At 40.3% G+C, this 19,960-nt stretch overlaps 1 protein-coding gene and 1 long non-coding RNA gene across 2 annotated transcripts in view; one reads left to right on the forward strand and one right to left on the reverse strand.

Moving 5' to 3' along the window:
• Positions 1–341: 341 nt before the first annotated feature.
• On the forward strand, positions 342–3,142 carry LOC139450784 (uncharacterized). The gene is made up of 3 exons (XR_011652246.1): positions 342–501; positions 1,600–1,650; positions 2,896–3,142. It is a non-coding gene; the product is annotated as an uncharacterized lncRNA (long non-coding RNA).
• Positions 3,143–13,624: 10,482 nt separating this feature from the next.
• Positions 13,625–19,960, reverse strand: part of LOC139449784 (uncharacterized) — a 31,140-nt gene continuing 24,804 nt past the window's right edge. The window contains exons 15-18 of the mRNA XM_071231312.1: positions 19,172–19,297; positions 18,145–18,318; positions 16,503–16,735; positions 13,625–14,738 (exon numbers count right to left, since the gene is read on the reverse strand). Of these exons, the coding sequence (XP_071087413.1) occupies positions 14,479–14,738; positions 16,503–16,735; positions 18,145–18,318; positions 19,172–19,297 (793 nt within the window). The 3' untranslated portion in view covers positions 13,625–14,478. The remainder of the gene's footprint in view (positions 14,739–16,502; positions 16,736–18,144; positions 18,319–19,171; positions 19,298–19,960) is intronic.

Here is a 19,960-nt window from a genome sequence, read left to right on the forward strand (position 1 = left end):
GGGTAGATAATATATAATCCTAAGATTTGGGCCCAGATTTGTATTCAGTAAATGCATTCATACACCTTTCTTCAGTTTCTTGAGCCACACTGACGAGTACAATTGGAAATTTCTACCCTCATCACCGCCGCAAGGGAACAGCTATTTTTGTATTATGACAGTATGAAGAAAAACTGTATTTGTGTTTTAAAAACAACTATATCATAAAGGAAACTACATTGACATTAAATAAAAAAATAAACTTTCCACTTTTTACAGCGATTTCGCGTTTTCAACGTAGGTAAATACTGAAACACTATTAAACAAACATCATTAGGAATTTCTCCCCGAGTACCTGTCAGGTTAACTGGAGATGTCAAAATAGTATCGGAATGCGGGAGGTACAAAGAGGACAGTATGGGTACGATGCAATGACAAAATCCTAAGAATCTACGCTAAGTGTTTGTACCTAGCTACATGCACAAGATGTCTCGACAGTCCTGGCCTGAACTTGTTGGGAAGGTAGGTTATGTGACGAGTATTCTACAGATTCTTTTAAAGGTGGATTGTCGGCATGCCATTTAGAATGGGTCGCGGTAATTCCGTAAACCAAACGAATTCGAATCCCTAGAAAAATTCGTAACCCTAGAATTAAGAAATTTCGTATAATAATCTATTATATGGTCTCTGGTAACACTATTTCGTATTTCTAAATATTCGTGTATGAGACAGTATTATCATTGGACTATTGGATAACTGCATGGTTTCATATGTTCGTTTATAACATGTAGTAAGATATAGGGCTTATAATAGATATAGTAGGAGTATAGATTTCCAAATATACTTTTCTGACGACCATGTTTGTTGGGATTTCTTTTGCTATAACAAGTTGTATGATGTCAATGTGTAGCAGTCAGTTCATCGCATAGGGATAGAGGACAAAACAAAGGCTTTTGAGATTTCATAAAACACATTTTTCACAAGGCAATCATTGCATTCAGACAGTCATCATATAGCTGGATTATTTTGAATATTGCATATACGCTGTGTTTCCAACCATCACATCCATCACACTGAAGTGCTTGCTTGAGTGCCTGTACTTCAAAATCACATGCAATGCATGTATAAAGACATCGTTCAAAGTAATCGTGGTAATTGAATGTTGTTGCTTTTGTTTCGACAGCTCCAATTCGACTGACCTGCCCCTCTTTGGGGCTCCTGTGTGAGCAGGACACACATATCTATTGGGGTTTTTAGTATTGATAAAATGTCTCTTTTCATATTGATATGATTTGATTTTTGAAATTTAGAAATTGATAGAATTTGCTAATTCCATAGGGTTACAAAATTACTTTTGATTTGGCATTTGAAATTTCTCATTTCTAGGGGTACGAATTTGTTTGGGTTATGTATTTATATACACCCTTCAGAATAACCCCATATTTAGCATTCATAATGGGACAGACGGCGGTGAGAAAGAACTGCCAAAGGTTTAGATATGTACAGTTGTGACAGTTTTTGTGTTATCCATCATCCTTCCGTTGTAGACAAATATACATATATAATAAAAATATATAGATGAATACATTCTACCAACTAATTGTAAACATTATTTTCCAGCCATGGAAAGAAGCTGAAGAAGCTATACGGAGGGATTACCCAAATGTATCGGTATGTATTATGTTCCTGTGTGGGTCATGTTGAAAGTACTGCCTCCGTGGCATAGTGGATAGAATGTCTGCTTAGAGAGCGGAAGGTCATCTCCTAGCTGCCTCATACCAAAAGATGTTGAGAGATGGTACATGTTATAACCTGCCATGTTTGGTGCTTGTTGTTACCCTGTCTGGTGCTCAGCATTAAGAGGCTAAAACAAGGACTGGTCAGTGTGTGAGTGGGGTATTCATGTTAAACTGTATGGTATTTCAGTGGCTTAGCACTATAAAATAGACATAAGTCCAGACTAGTACAAGCAGCCCCACACATGTGTGCATGCACATGCATGCGAGTTCCATAATCGTGACCGCAACCCAATTTCACCTCACACAGGTCTTGAAAGTGCCAATTAAAGGTATTGACTGGTTTTCAACGCCTTAATGAAGAATCAGAGCATTACAATTCTTTGTGAAATGACAAAAGTTGGTGTCATGAGAGATCATGTACCTTGTGTACCCAGGGGTTTATCTGGACCTGTCGGTCTCAAGTCCGCAGCAAATGTCATAGAGTACCTTGTGTACCCAGGGGTTTATCTGGACCTGTCGGTCTCAAGTCCGCAGCAAATGTCATAGAGTACCTTGTGTACCCAGGGGTTTATCTGGACCTGTCGGTCTCAAGTCCGCAGCAAATGTCATAGAGTACCTTGTGTACCCAGGGGTTTATCTGGACCTGTCGGCCTCAAGTCCGCAGCAAATGTCATTTTAAATTTCCAAATTAGAATTATTCATTTCCCAATTCATATGACAACTAAAACCTAATTTCAGGTTTTTGTAGAGGTAACTGTCTGTTTAAATGATAACAGGATGAAGAGGATTTATATATAAGCTTTGTTTTATACTATTGCATTGTATCCAGTCTTAAAATACCTCTGAAAGTAAGAGCACTCAAGAATCTCATGTTTGAACAAAATAATGATTTCCCCCGAAATTGCCTGCCAGGGACACTAAGTTTATGGTATTAGACATACATGAGTAATGTTTCTATTTACACAATCTAAGATGTAATATTATGTCTATTATTGTCGACCATTCCTTCCTGAATTTTAACTAATAAAACAATAAGACTCAGTGAAAGATAAGCTGAGTGTTTTGATAAATGTTACAAATAGTCTTTGATGAATAACCTATCAACATTATGTTCAAAGGGATGCTAATGTGAACAACAATGTAGTTGGAGTTCTTCATTTATTCCTTTCTGTTGTAGATTCAAGTGCTGCCTGAGAACTCCAGTGTGAACCGAGATGTCCGACCGGACCGAGTGCGGATCATCATGAAGGGAGACGGTACTGTGGCCAAGCCTCCGCACATAGGATAGGACTGAGATAGAGAAGCTGAACCCGATTCAGTTACAAGATTCAGCATGTTCAAGTCCTACTTTCATCTCTACCCGGATCCCAATGTGAAGGGAGATGGTACCGTGGCCAAGCCTCCGCACATAGGATAGGACTGAGATGGAGAGGCTGAACCCGATTAATTTACAAGATTCAAGTCCTACTTTCATCTCTATCCGGATCCCAATGTGAAGGGAGACAGTACCGTGGCCAAGCCTCCGCACATAGGATAGGACTGAGATGGAGAAGCTGAACCCGATTCAGTTACAAGATTCAAGTCCTACTTTCATCTCTATCCGGATCCCCATGTGAAGGGAGACGGTACCGTGGCCAAGCGTCCGCACATTGGATAGGACTGAGATGGAGAGGCTGAACCCGATTCAGTTACAAGATTAATCCAAAGGTGATTAATCCATTCACCTGATGAAGGAGTAAGCATATACTCCGAAACGTTGTGTTCCTCATAACAAAGAAGTTGACATCCATATTTTCTCTTCCTTATGTGTATCCCTTCTAAATGCCTTTCAAAGACCTGAAGATTAACCAATCCTACTTCCATCTTTATCAGGATTCCAATGTGAAGGGACATGGCAACGTGGCTCAGCCTTTGCACTCTGGATGAGATCGAGACGGAGAACGTGAACCCGATTCATCTTTTTATTTATCCGATGCACATTAAAAAATGACAGGATCCTTTTGTCTCTGCCTGTCTTGTTTCAGTTGAATAAAGATGCATGTCTTGCAAGACTTGAAGCAAATTGTATGAAAGTGACATATGTCATGCCTCCAGTATTTATTTGTATGGGTTGTGAGATTATAACCCAGGACAAATATAAGACTTTTTGTGCCTATGGAAACATGTTGTGTTGGGTTTGAAAGAGCGTGATGTTGATTCTGCTTACAATTGACCAGTAACCAATCTCTATAGTCTATAGACATAGTATTAACTTCACATTCTAATACTAATATGCATGGTTACAAGACAAATACTCATGTATGTAGTTTTGTTGTTGAAATATTATTTCGTGGATTTGTTTGTTTTTTGTTTGTTTCTAATTTTATAGGCAAGAATGCCAAAATACACAGATGCAAGAGGCTAATAAGATTAACAAAGACACCAACATAAAGACACTAGCAGAAAGTGTTTCCTGACCATGAATCTCCATGTGTGTGTTTTAATTTTTTTATAATTTCATACTTTACACTGTTTACAAGGTTACACTGTTTCTTTCTTGCTGATTGGCTGAATGGGTACACCTGTTCTGATACATGTATTTGGAGTTCACACACCTCCGAATGGACAGAAAAGTTCACACAATGTGAACAATTTTTTGTGTGAAATTGAACGTGAACTTTTGCCGGAACTTTTTTCTTAAACCCTCGCAAGCTACGATGTTCACAGAGTTTAACCACTGCTTTTAAGTCTTTTACACTTAAATGAACCCATCCAAACTGATGTAAAAATTTTAATTAGATTTTCCTAACATTCAGGAAAATTTCATATTTAAAGAAGAAACAAATATTTGTTCATTGCTTCCAAAAATTGTTGATGTGTAATGGAAGAAACCTTGGTCATTTAATGTCAACTCCCCGAGTATTATTCCGAAGTGATGCCGGTGTGTTCAGTATGTCTGTGTTCTCTGCAAAACCACATTATTCTTGGTCCAGTACTTTTGTACGGTGGATGGAGAATGTCAAGGATGTCCAGAGTATTTTACTTTTTCTAAGATATATTACGTCATTTACATATAAATAAATTAACTTTCAACATGAAGAAAGGCTGTTTGTGTCCATTCAATTGTGAAAGGCACTTAATAACTGCCATGCCAATTCACTTTTTATAATAGAGACCTATTGGGAAATCCCTCGGTCTTTATAGGTTTGCAGTAAGTAATTTATTGTTAATTTTATGTTTTAATCATATATAGATAAAATGTTTATCTGTTGGAAAACCTAATAGTTTCTATATGTTAGTGTGCTTATTTCTCAGCAAATAATTAAGATTGTGTGTATTTCATTCAGTTTCTAACATGGAGCGATATTCCAATGGTAATGTCATACAGCACTGTTTTGTCACAAAACAAGGTTACAAGGAAGCAATGTAATTGTTCAGAGAACAGTACAGGGCTACTCTCAGTCACTTTTGTATTAAACTTGTCATAAAATGGGAATTAATTCATGTTTTGTTTGATATGATATTCCATATTTTGACAATTTCACATTTGGACTTTGATTCTCGCCTGTATTGCATTGTGTTGGTGATATATACTCACCACCAAAAGAAGCGCGAACCATAGAAAAATACAGTGAAGTATGTACGTGAAGAAGAGATGTTTCCAATGTGTACCACTTAATGAAAAAACTAGCATTCAGTCCAGTGTTACCACAGAGTGTCTATATTCTTATCACAATATGCTGCACATGATTTCCAAACTTTACACGCTAATCCTGCACGAGACAAATGGTGCATCTCGAGTCATGGATCTGTTACATCACATGTGATGCGTTCATGAGTGTCGGTTCACACAACATGCCAGTATGTTCAGTTGGCAATCGTGCCAATCTACTATCTATGGAAAATGAGTAAGTCTTCATATATTAACCAACATGTATGGTATTCACGTTTCTTTTGGCAGTGAGGGCGGTCGGGTAGCCTAGTGGTTAAAGCATTCGCTCGTCATGCCGAAGACCCAGGTTCGATTCCCCACATGGGTACAATGTGTGAAGCCCATTTCTGGTGTTCCCCGCCGGGATATTGCTGGAAAATTGCTAAAAGCGGCCTAAAACCGTACTCACTCACTCACTTTTGGCAGTGAGAATAGATTGACTCAAAACATGCTGTAAAAGGACTCCCTATATTGACAGTTCGAGTTGCGCTGATCACATGACAATTCTTGGTATGCTTCATTTACATTGGTTTACACATGTTTTTGTTGTCATGTTTGCTTGTTCAGTTGTGGTCCATGCACATATGTGTTGGTGCATATGTTGTTAGGAAGGCAGTGTCTTGCCATCATAAGGGGGTAGTAAGTGAGTGAGGTTTTACGCCGCTTTTAGCAATATTCCAGCAATATCACAGCAGGGGACACCAGAAATGGGCTTCACACATTGTACCCATGTCGGGAATCGAACCTGGGTTTTCGGCATGATGAGCAAGCGCTTTAACCACTAGGCTGCCTGACTGCCCCTTTCATAAGGGTAGATTCTGCATCTGTTTTACCATTGATTGTGAATGTTTATGTTCATGTGCTTTTTATAGCTTTTGGTGCTATGTGAAATATTGATTGACGAGATCCAGTATGGCCCTGTTTTATCATGTTACGTGATTATTGACCATGTTTTTACAGTATGGTGTACATGGGGGTCACATGTACTTTCAAAATAAATGGGTCTTGTTTAGTATCCATGTATTTTCTGAACGCCTCTGTGGTTGGAGCGCCTTCCTGGAGAACGAAAGGTTGGTGGCTCAATCCCCTGGTTGTCTTACCAAAAGATGTTAAAAGATTTGCTTGTTGTTACCCTGCCTGGTGCTTGGCATTAAGGGGATCTACGAAGGACTGGTTGGCTTGGAGTCTGTATATTGTGGCTGACTGGGGTATCCATGTTAAACCTTGACATGGTATCTCAGTGGGCTAGCACTATAAAACCATCATACGTCCGGACTAGTACAAGCAGCCACACACACAGACACATGTGTAATCTTAAACGTGACATTCAACCCAATTTCACCTAACCTCACCCATATATTTTCTAAATTCATGTGGATAGATAACTTCCAATGATTTTCTTAAAGTAAACAAATCACTTTGCCAGATCTGGAGGATTACATTCTGAGTCAAAGATATTCTAGTTGCAAATAAATATTTGCTGTATTCAGGGTGTTTGTATTAGAAGGATATTTACGGTATCATGTTTTAGCATTTGTGCCTTCATGTTGTTCTAAAGATAGGAAGTGAGTGTGTCTACCAGGGGTCCGTAAAATTTAAAATCCAAATCGGACATTTGCATTTAGGCCACGTCCCCTTCAAATAGTGTATTTTAGTACGACTAAACACACACATAACAAGTTGTTACGTTCAGTGTTCCTTTGTTATTGCACGCTTCAATAAACCGCTAACTCGGTTATAGCGCGCTAAAGCATGGCTCCCATAATTTACTAACATTTTTAATAAACTGAAGTTTTCCAATGACACAATGTTTTCCCCCATCTCAGAAAACATGGGACATGTCCGGCGCATGTGACTGTTTCCGGATCCCTGGTGTCTACGGACAGTTATGTAGCATAACAATGTAGGTAGCGAGTGTGTCTTTAGAGAGTTATGTAGGGTTACAACGTAGATGAGCAGGAACTAGTTATTTTCTTCAGCATTATCATGTCTTGAGTTGTCTTTCATAAATTTTTAATTTTCTCAAACGGTTAGGCCAATCTCATTAAAGTCAGATCTTAGTGCTCGTTACTGCTTCATATAGATCTGGGGACATCCCATTTCAGGTCACGTCAGAAAGATCTTGCTCACACTTTGACCGACCAATGAAATGATTACACCCGGTAAGAAGTTGACATTTGCCAATCAGAAAGGCACTTTCTCTAGCTTTACAGCACTTGTTTCAAACTGGCAACTTTCATTCTAGACTATGCTTTCAAAACTAATTTGACAAAGCTCTGCATTCACAATTTGAAAACTGAACAAATGAAAATTTGGGAATGCCCGATAGATTGCCTAGATTGTATGGTATTTATGGTATACCTTACACAGGCTATGGATTGTCTCTTTCATTTCAAAATATTTATCCCATTGAAGCGAGAGATATACAATGAGTATTGACTGAAACAGTTGTATAGGCCATAACTGTCATTTGGAATGCTTCATGTAAACCTCTTGAAGGTTTAATGATTAGAAAAAAAACAATTCCAACTCACTTTCCAATCTAGCAAGCAATGTTTTTATTGATCAGACGAAAGGTTGTTCTGACATTACTCGTGAGATGTCCTCAGACTTTTGTTTAACAGAACTAAGATCTGATTTGAATGAGATAGCAGTTTGGCTGATTAGTGGTGTGTATATAAGGAAAACTGCATCTGTAACAGAAAGAGGGTGGCCCAAAGGTCTCATACACTGCCATTTCCTGTGCAGAGTTGTGTCCCTTAATTGCCAGGATCTGCTACTTGTGGGCTATGATTCCAGATTTGTCCAAATTATGATGCTTGGTTTTAGGGCTTGGACGAGTCCAAATTTACAGTCCCGCTACAGGTCTCAAGAGTTTGGTACAAAATGTCAGATTGGTAATAGTTTGAGCGTAGCCTTGGTAAATGTATTTGAATATATGTTTAAAACGATCTGGTCATGCATACACTGAAGTTGACTGAAGTGTTATTTTTATTCAAACCATTAAAAGGTCAGAAGCAATGGTGCTTAGTCAGAAAGAAATGTGAACATTAGTGACATGTACTGTAACCATAGAGTTCTAGATAAATTTAATCATTAAACAATATATCACATGACTAACCATGGGTTCGGGTAGTCCTGTGGGTACCCGGGTCCTACACAGTACCCAACCGACCCGAGTACCTGAGTTACCCGTCCCAGCCCTACTTGGTTTGTCAGCATCTTACCCATACTCATGCCTGTCACTTTTGGCTTTCCTTCCCACATGAGTGAGTGAGTGAGTGAGTGAGTTTGGTTTTTACGCCGCTTTTAGCAATATTCCAGCAATATCACGGCGGGGGACACCAGAAATGGGCTTCACACATTGTACCCATGTCGGGAATCGAACCCGGGTCTTCGGCGTGACGAGCAAACGCTTTAACCACTAGGCTACCCGACCGCCCCCCCTTCCCACATGAAGCTGACATGCAATATGACGGAAACATTTGTTTAAAAAAACCAAAAACAGCATTTAATGACATATCACTGTCTCAGAAATTGTTGTGGTTAGATGCTTTGTGTTGGTGTTCATTGTGAGGCTGTGTTGATGGAGATATTTCTCAGCCATATTTGTCCTGTAGCATGTGACGATAGTGCCTTGTCAGCTTTATCATGAATCTGTGTTCAGTCACCTCAACTTTGTTGTGTTTGACTCTTCTACTTGTACATGGCTTTTACAGTACTTAATAAACAATGGTGACAATTGTATGTGTGTCCTATCTTCCATTACTTTTGTGGAAATATTTAGTTCGTTCTGCCTTTCTGCTCAGGGCCATTCCACAAAGTGATTGTAGCACTATGTTGATACTAATCCAATGAGAAAACATAGGCCTTACAACCATCTTAGCATTATGATTGCTTTGTGAAACAAGCCCCTAACATCTTCATCAAAACAAAATCTCAACAGACTTCCACAGAAAGACTTGTCAGCCATGGGTAACTATGTTGATAAATAGACATATCATAATTATTTTTTCCCTACTAATTCTATTCTTGATGATCCTGGGGAAATGGATAATATATGAGCAATTTCTAACTGCTGTGACATTCTGACATCATACAGCGCTATGACATTACGCAGGTTACAGTGCAGTGATGTAATAGTTCATAGAACCTTGCGGTGCAACACCCATTTACTTTATGCCGTTGCGGACGTGACAGGTCACAAAAGGAGAGTTTAGTCACTTTATATTCCTGATTCCAAGCTTCATTGCTTCATATTGGCGATATTGGTTTGGGGTGAGGGGTGGGTTGAGGTAGGGGGGTGGGGGACACCAGAAATGGGCTTCACACATTGTACCCCTGTGGGGAATCAAACATGGGTCTTAGGCGTGACGAGCGAACGCTTTAACCACTAGGCTACCGGACGCCCCCAAGACAGCTTGAACTATGCACTGAAAATGAAATCATACCAGCAGACATCCTTAATGCTATGGTTGGGAGGGTGAAGTAACAAATGAAATAGCATACAGCTTGGAGTCTATCTTTGTATGGTAAAAGTGCCCTTCTGGTGTTGTGGAAAGAATGTCTGTCTGGAGAGCGGAAGGTTGGTGGTTTATTACCCTATATGTGTCATAGCAACAGACAAAGAAATGGTACTTCTTGTCATCCTGCCTGGTGCTCGTCTCCAAGGGGCTAAACCAAGGACTGGCTCACTTGTGTCGGTAAACTGTGTCTCAGTGGGGTATCCATGTTAAACTGTGGCATGGTATCAAAGTGAGCTAGCACATATAGAACTGACATCACTCTGGACAAGTACAAGCAACCACACACACACATGTATGTCGCTATATGAATTAAATAATCTTGAACGTGTCATTAAGCCCCATTTCACCACACCTTGCATGGCAAGTGAAAGTGTTAGTTCCCTTCTCATATCAATCTTCGAAAGTGTTTTTCAGTAGACTTTGTAAGCAGACTCAGCTGGCTAATAAAGACCCCTTAAAACATTTAGTTTAATTCTACATTTGTGAAAGTTTAAATCAACAGAACCATAAACCAAAAAAATGAAAATGCCTACAACCAAAGAAAACCATAAATACTGTACACAGTAACATCTACACTACAAAAAGTGGCAAGTTCGGTAATGAGAGTGAGTGGGTATGGTTTTATGCTGCGAGCATTATCACGATGGGGGACACCAGAAATGGGCTTTACACATTGTATCCATGAAGGGAATCGAAGCCAAGTCTTCTGCATGATGAACTACCACCTTAACCACTAGGCTACCCCACTGCCCCTTGGTAAGGAGAGCATTCATGATGGTGATACATTCAATGCAAACACAGCAAGAGCAGCATCTGATAACCTGGCACTGAAGCTGACAGGAGATCACAAGAAGAGGCATGAATGTAGTCTGATGCAGGATTTTAAGTAGACAGAACTGTAATTTTGATTACACCTTATTGCATTAAATTGTTGTTTATTTGTTGTTTAACACCACACTGCACTTTTCCAGTTAAATGCTGGCATTCTGTAAATAATCATCTTCCTGAGGCTAGAGGAGTTAACTGACTATATAAGTCCAGCTTCCACCCTTGCCGCAACTAGGCTGGAAATTCTGGGCTTGATCGACATGCCACTAGTGGCTATTACAAGTTATGTCCCTTCTATGTACCTTCAACCGACCAATCAGATTCCACCTTTCATATCACTTGCTATGCTTCAAACCAAATGGCGGCGCCCAGTCAAGACAATATGAACAATCAAAATCTATATTGTAATATAAGGAGTCTTACTTCGCGAAGTGCATCAAATCACGTGAGCACCTTGATTAAAAACACGAAAAGATTTGAAAAATATCTGTTGACGCTGAGTTGGCGGTACACATACTTTGCAAATCCTGCAATCGACTGAAATCTGCTATGTTAGTCCAGCCAAAATATAACTCCATAATTCCAGCCAAGTTTGGCAAGGATGGAAACTGGACTTTTATAGTCAGTTAACTCCCTTGCCTCAAGAAGATGGTAAAAATCAGGACTGGGCCAGACAATGCAATGATTGACATAATGAACAATGTCCCCTGCTATTTGGATACAATGACATGCATCAACCAAGTCAGCAAGTGTGACTAACCGAACCCGTTAGTCGCCTCTTATGACAGCTTGGGTTGCTGAAGACCTATTCTAAACCGGATCTTCACAGGGTTATTGCATAAGAAGATAAAACAGCTCCAAATGCCTTCTATTAAATATTCTCCATAACATCAAGATTGACATTATTCTGCTATAAATGTAACTTACCGGTAACATCCTTGTCTTGATTGGCAAAAAATGTGTACTGGCTTGCAATAATCTGTGTTAACCCTTTGTCCATGGATATACAGAACACTGATGATGAACCAGTCGCCCCTGGTCATTTCACTGTGACCAAAAATCCTGACATGGCAAGCGTGAGGTGCTATGACAAACTTTGCCTGAAAAATCCCTGAGGGGACAAACATGGAAGCACACTCCATTTTGTCACATTGAAATATGAGGGGTTAACCTAAATTTTGAAGCAAGAATAGAAACGTGTCATTCTGAATTAGTCATGTCATGCCACTGGCATTTTTGTGAGCTGAAGGTTATTTCAGGGCATGTTCAGTTGGTGAATTCAAAAACAAAAATTTAGAGGTTTGATTATATTTTAAGCATAGTGTTATATCATCATTAAAATATTTCTATGAGTAATGAGCTAAAATCACATTTTCAATATGTCCGCCATGTTTAAAGTCAGATTGGGATTCTGTATGCAATGTTTAGAGGCACCATGGCTGGAGTCATTCATGCCAAATTTTAGTTTCATAGGACTTGTAATTTGAGAGATGTGTCAAAATGAAAAAGATAATATGGGGCGGATGTATGACAAACAATGCACCACAACATAAGCTCACTGGACTTTCATTGTTGAAATGTAGTTACTTGTTCCATAGTTTTCAGTTAGTCCTCACTAGAACATATCTGAACATTTATGCATGCAGAAACTTTAGTGTTGAGTGTGTGTGTCTTTTTGTGTATGTGTGTGTGAAGTGTGTGTGTGTGTGTGAAGTGTGTGTGTGTGTGTGTGTGTGTGTGTGTGTGTGTGTGTGTGTGTGTGTGTGTGTGTGTGTGTGTGTGTGTGTGTGTGTGTGTGTGTGTGTGTGTGTGTGTGTGTGTGTGTGTGTGTTTTAATGTTCTTTATTCCAGCCATATGATGGAGGCCTGGAAATAATCAAGTCTGGAACAGACAAACAGACACACAAGTCACACAGAGTTTATTGGTGTCATTTTTGACATCTTAAACTGATGACTACATATCCAGGTGAGCTACAATGTAGTGTCGCTAGTTTTGTATTATTTGATAAGGCAGGGACCCAAAAAATGTATCAACTGTATGCATAAGTAAAACCATTTTTCAACCAAACATGGTCAACCCGTTCAATATGCAGCAACAAATGCCATTAAGTGAGTGAGTTAACGCCACTTGGAACAGTAACTCTGGTGTATCTTTGGAGGAAAGTGTCATCAACACTATCAGCTACAGTGAAACCCATGGGTATGGAGATCTGATCACTGACCAAGAATCATACAGGATTCAAACTCACAATCAGTAGAGTAGACAGACCTAATTTGATCTGAAATTTGGTTTGCTAGGGACAAGGCAGCTGCTTTAATGGGATTTCGTAATGTTGGTAAATATCATAGGAAGTTTTGTGTGTCCCAACACAGTTTCACTGAACCCAGAGCAGTTTGTGTCCAAATAACACACAGCAAAGAGGTTATTATGGGAGGGACCAGGAAAAAAATGCAGACATGAACATGATAAAAAACAAGAAAATGTATTATTTCTTTTTAATTTGTTTAACATTGCAAAGAGGCAAAAGTAAAGAAATCAGGCCTAACAAATGCCTGTTAACATACAAGTAAGTAGTTCGCTTGATAAAGATAATATCCATAAGTAGCAACTAATAAAATATATTAAAACATCTTTTTTCTACATCTCTGGCACATGTGTCTTGGGCTACAGGCATTGTACATTCCTAAAAGCAGGGATCCGGAAATATCTTTTTGCCAACTGGACATTTGTATTTGGCCACGCCCACCTCATATCTGAGGTGCAGGATGTTCATGCTTGAATAAATAGAATAAACTCAAGAGTCACTTTCATAACATATATACATGATATATATACAATTTATTAACAATTCAATGACACATAGATCTAATATATACAATTTCAATCGGGATGTTGGTTTTACAAACTTGGCTATGGAATGGTTTCCACTGTAAAGCTGTCGGTTGTGTCTACTCTTCGAGGGTCGCATCGTCGGTGTTGGGTCGAAATGAAGCAATTTTGGTCCACAAAGCGATATACACATAAGTCTGTCTAGGGTCTCCGTTGTTATTCTATATCTCAGTCTCGTCTTAATGAGGTTTTGTTTAGAAAATCCTCTCTCACATTCTACGCTGGACATGAGCAGTCCACAACCGATCTCCATGAGATTAACAATATTTGGGAACTGATCGGTCAATTTGGAAGCATGCTCTTTACTCAATTATATTATTTTGCATATTTATGCTTGTTGCCAGTATTCATATAGTATAAAACATGCATTCTACATTACTTGAAGTATAATTACATTATTTTGCATATTTATTCATGTTGCTAGTATTCATATAGCATAGTTCACCGTTGCGTAAATCTTATTGCATGAGATATCGATAGACAGGATCATAAAAGGGATTAAATACATATACTGATGGAAGTGCATAAGGGAACACTCAGTTTTAGACACAGTAAAATGATATGCTATCATGGCTTCCCAGGCTTGTCTACCAAATACACTTGGGAAACAATGCACACAAACACATCTCAACATTTTATTCTGACATGTATTGATGTGTATGCATCTCTGTATGTGTGTACCCGGGCCCTACTCAGTACCCACCTGACCCGAGTACCACAGTTACCCATCCCAGCCGTATTTAATACACACTTACGATAATCACAGCTCCAATACTTCAACGCAGACAATACGAGTTATCACCAACTCTCTAGCCTTGATTCATTTCACATGTCACAAAGCCTGGTTCCCATAATTCCTTCATGGCCATCTCGCAGGAACACATACCATCCAGGTTTCCCTAGCAACGGGTCATGAGCCGCAGCCTCCCGGGTTCCGGGGAGCAGAGCGGGGAACATGTTTCTGGGCCCCGGGCCAAGGAACGGCAGGACGGCAAGGAGCTCCCCGCGGTAGTTGTAGTGGTACAGCGTCTCTCTGTAGTTGACCTGGCCTGGGTCCTGGAGGGACACGGACACAAGGAATCCAACTGGAAGGACAGGAAGCCAACATTAAAACAACTGAATACTGTAAATCGTGAAATTAATGCATCTCCAAAAGAATGCGACCGCTGGTCCCTAGCCAAAAATGCGACACCCCCTCCTCTCAAGCATCTGTGGATATATACCTAAAGAAATGTCCTCTGTCAGGTTTACAGGAGAATTCTCACCTTAATCCAACCTTACATAAATCCAATCACACACCAAATAGCACCGCTTATTAGCGCTGAGTAGAGTACTTCCGCTAAAACAATACATGCGCTGGCTCGTGTCGGCCTTTGATGCAGTCGCAAAGAACAAAGACACCTTGTTACTTGGGTAGCGTCTGTCTGGACTTGCAGGTGTGATCAGTGATGACATAAGTGAGTAGAACTCTTGTCTTGACCCAAGCAGTGACAATCCACAGGATGTAATTAGAGTTTGAATGACATTTGTTACAAATTCTGCTCAATAAACAGTGATGTTGAATACATAGTTGTTTGTTTTCAGCATGTGTCTAAGTTGATATTTCTGCTATCTAAAATGTCTTATTGTTGATATAAATGCGATGTTTAATAATGCGAGCAAAGGTCACTTGCATTTTTCGCATCTAATTCACGCTCACGTTAATTTCAAGATTTACAGTATATTGGTGTCAGAATGTGTGGCAGGAATGGCTAAAGTGACAGGGGCCATAGATGCTTACAATTTTGGAGAAAGTTGGTTGAGTAAAACTCTAATATATGTGACCATTTTATGAGTTTTGCCACTAATCTGAAGACTAATTCAAGTCTTATAACATTCTGTTTGGTCTTGTAAGCTCAACTAATAATTGTCCACATAATAACATGAAAATCAACTGAAAAAGATGTTGAGAGTCATGTTTGGGCCAGTGGACTCAAAATGTTTGGGAAAGACTGTCTCGCTATCAGCCAAATACAGAGATACCATTTTAGTGAAACCTACGGCAATGATATAGTTCTGTCAAACCACCAGTACATCAACTTCTATAAGCGCCCCGCTCTAAAAAGCGCTCACGGCGATATTTGCTGATATATTGGCAAGTGACCAATCCCAATTAGCACCCCTTCCGATTGATCAATGTACGCAATACTTACTTATTGGTGTATAATACGCACTCGTGTGTTATATGCACCCTTAATTATTGGCAATTAAATTCTGGAAAAATATATCTGTCGTATATAAACAGTCAGGTCGTCAGCATAAACCACGAAATCTATCTTTCAACTCTGTTTTTCCACCAAAATAATATTCTAATAAGATCATTAGATCATAATCAGAGCTAATCTGGTGTTTGAACAATTGGCAGGGATAAGGGAGGTAACTTTGCACTTGATATCTACCTCGGGTCATACAGCATTTCTTGAACCAGGGCTGTGACTGAGTCTTATCAAAGACCTAGAGTACTGTTAACATCTAACCTGGGAGTCAACACAGATTATGTCCACTTTCTCTGTTGTCATCTTGTAGGCATACTTTTGATCAAATAATTATCTCCCTTGGAAAAAGATAATAGTATTTTGCACAAATACACAAACATTTTTATGTATGTGCATAATTATTGTGGACAAACATCGTGTGTAGAGAATCAGAAGACATTTATTTTACACAAGTGGCGTAACAAGGCCTTCTTTACAATATACAGGGGTCGTGTTGGAGGACAAGTAATGTGGTGACAGCTCGTGAAAAGAAGGAATCTTACGGACACAACGATCACAACACAAATGCCACATTAACTTCATTAACCCACTCACCATCTCTATTCACCCAACAGAACTCTTTAGCATGTCCCGGCGCCGCGATACACAAACCGACCTCAGCCTCACGGCCTTGGAACAGGAGGAGGTGATTGTCTGCTGCCACGGCAGTCCCGTACTGCTTGCTGCCATCATCTGTGTCTGGCAGGACCCTCTCTCCAATGATCTGAACTGTGGACAGATTGGGAGCTTCTATCGTCCTCTGGTCTGAACTCAGGGACAGGGAGTGTCTGTGGAGGAACCAAGTGTCTTAAATACTCATCTGTATAACTCAAAACATTTATACTGAAATTTATATTTCTGTTGAAAAAGTCAAGAGTGAAGTTGGAGACTTGAATGAACATGGCACATCTTCCTACATTTCTCACACCCGTGAAGATCCAGGGTACAATAGGTCTTCATCAACCCATGCTTGCCATAAAAGGTGACCATGCTTGTCGTAAGAGGCAACTTACGGGATCGGGTAGTCAGACTCGCTGACTTGGTTGATGCATGTCATCGTATCCCAATTGTGTAGATTGATGCTTATGATGTCAAACACTGCATTGTCTGGTCCAGACATGATTATTTACAGACTGCCATCATAGAGCTGGAATATTGCCGAGTGTGGCGTTAAACAACAACAACAACAACAAACCAAAAAAACAAAAACAAACAAACAAACAAACAAACAAATCCTACATTTCTGTAAGTACAATTGACCTGAGTTAGTGGGTGAGTTGGATTTAATGCCACTTTGAACAGTATCCCAACGTGTCAGCTTAATGTAGGAGGAAAGTTTGAAGTGATGTAGGTTTCGGACGTTTACCCTTTTGGTGAAACCCACGAGCATGGGTATGGTGCTGATAAACCTAGAAACATTATCAGCATGAACCGGGATTCGAACCCGCAGTCCTAAACTTCTGGTGTGCCCAAGGGACAGTGATTTGTGGCTACTTAGATGACTGGGCCACCATGCCCCCAACTGAAGAAAGACGTCCCACAGGAGCACCGGCAGTGGAGGAAATGCCAGTCATAAATCTTTCAAAGGGCATAATTCCTAATAATGAACATCTTATATTTGGGTCTGCGACTTTATTTGCTGTGACTGACAATCTCATTAAAATCAGATCTTAGTTCTCTAATTACCGCTAAACAAAGATCTGAAGACATCCCATTAGAGGTCACGTCAGAACGACCTTTCATCCGACCAATCAGAGCATCACTTACCAGATCATGAAAGTGACAGTTGGAATGTGATTTCTAATCGTACAGCCTCGAAAACATTAACACGGGATATGCCGAACGATAGATACAGGTTTAACGACTGAATCCATACAATCTAGACCATCTAATAGCCATTCCAGAATGTTCTTTTGATCAGGTTTCAAATTTGTAATCAAGAATTTGCCAAAATATGTTTCGAAACAATTTGAAATTAGTGCCGTAAAGCATGAGAAAGCTGCCTTCTGATTGGTCATTCCATTGGTCAAAGTTCGCGAAAGGTCGGTCTGACCCGTAATGGGATGTCCTCAGATCTTTGTTTAGCGGTAGCGAGAACTAAGATCTGATTTTAATGAGATAGCTTTGACTGACTACCCACATACAGATGACGTTATCACGATGTACACATGGAGATATAGCTACGGCCTCTACTTACGTGTTGGTGGTGACAGTGATGCAGTTCAGCTGCAGGGAGTTTGGACACAGGATGTGGAGACCGATCTCCGAATGAACCAGAAGGACAGAGGGCAGCACCAGCAGGTCAACAATGTCCCAATCAACCACACAGCCTCTGATTGGCTCACCGCCAGTCAGCTGATCACACAACACGCTGTGATACAACAATATCAAGAATAAAGTAACGTATTGTCGGACACTTCTGCAAAGGTTGTAAAAACAGATTGAACTATAGAAGATTTGCAACAGTGACAGTCACACAGCAGTACATCGTGAACATCCCCCTTTAACTGAAGTCAACCACACAGCAGTACATGGTGAACAACCCCTTTAACTGATGTCACTCACACAGCAGTACATGGTGAACACCCCCTTTAACTGATGTCACTCACACAGCAGTACATGGTGAACACCCCCTTTAACTGATGTCACTCACACAGCAGTACATGGTGAACACCCCCTTTAACTGATGTCACTCACACAGCAGTACATGGTGAACACCCCCTTTAACTGATGTCACTCACACAGCAGTACATGGTGAACACCCCCTTTAACTGATGTCACTCACACAGCAGTACATGGTGAACACCCCCTTTAACTGATGTCACTCACACAGCAGTACATGGTGAACATCCCCCTTTAACTGATGTCACTCACACAGCAGTACATGGGGAACAGCCCCTTTAACTGATGTCACTCACACAGCAGTACATGGTGAACATCCCCTTTAACTGATGTCACTCACACAGCAGTACATGGTGAACACCCCCTTTAACTGATGTCACTCACACAGCAGTACATGGTGAACACCCCCTTTAACTGATGTCACTCACACAGCAGTACATGGTGAACACCCCCTTTAACTGATGTCACTCACACAGCAGTACATGGTGAACACCCCCTTTAACTGATGTCACTCACACAGCAGTACATGGTGGACAACCCCTTTAACTGAGAGTAGTAAGAGAGTAGTAACTGACAGGTTGGTTGATAAGTGGCAACGTCACCTGTGCCTGTCTGGAGCTATGCCATACAACATTGTGCCGTGAACTAGTGGTGTCTGCATCTCCTCCCCTGTCAGCAGGTGTTTCTCCATCAGCAGCGTTCCTCCCTGGCCGTACACATGAAGCAACCTGCAGCAAACAAACATGTCCTGTGGTGGACAGTCTCTCTTTACATGTGACCTTTTGGGAACCTGTCCCACAAATGTATTATAGCCTAGCACAGTATTTCTAGTACATGTGACTGAGTTGGGTTTAATGCCTGTTTGAACATTATTTCAGTTATAGCATGGCATAACAGCTTAACTTTAGGGGAAAGCCCATGTGATGCAGGTGTCAGATGTTTATTACTTAGGTGAAACCCACAAACACAGTTATGATGCTTACAGACCTTGAAACATAAACAGGGCGAAATGGGATTCGAACCAATGAGTGAGTGAGTTTGGTTTTACGCCACTTTTAGCAATATTCCAGCAATATCACGGCAGGGGACACCAGAAATGGACTTCACACATTGTACCCATGTCGGGAATCAAAACGGGTCTTCGGCATGACGAGCGAACACTATAACCACTAGGCTACCCGACCGCCCTCGAAGCAATGACCAAGCAACAAGGGACACAACTCAGCACAAGGAATAGCGGCACCTTAAATGACTCGGCTACCCATGCCCCCTCCACTATATGAAGAATGTAGTGTTGCATTTCTTGTCATTCTACCTCAGCCTACAGTTCCCGTCAATTCAACCTGCGGTAACTCCCCAGTGGACAACAGTATGAGAATGTTTCACTTTGC

Source organism: Haliotis cracherodii, unplaced genomic scaffold (assembly GCF_022045235.1).
Source record: "Haliotis cracherodii isolate W230 unplaced genomic scaffold, xgHalCrac1.p SCAF_8, whole genome shotgun sequence".
Lineage (NCBI taxonomy): Eukaryota > Metazoa > Mollusca > Gastropoda > Lepetellida > Haliotidae > Haliotis > Haliotis cracherodii.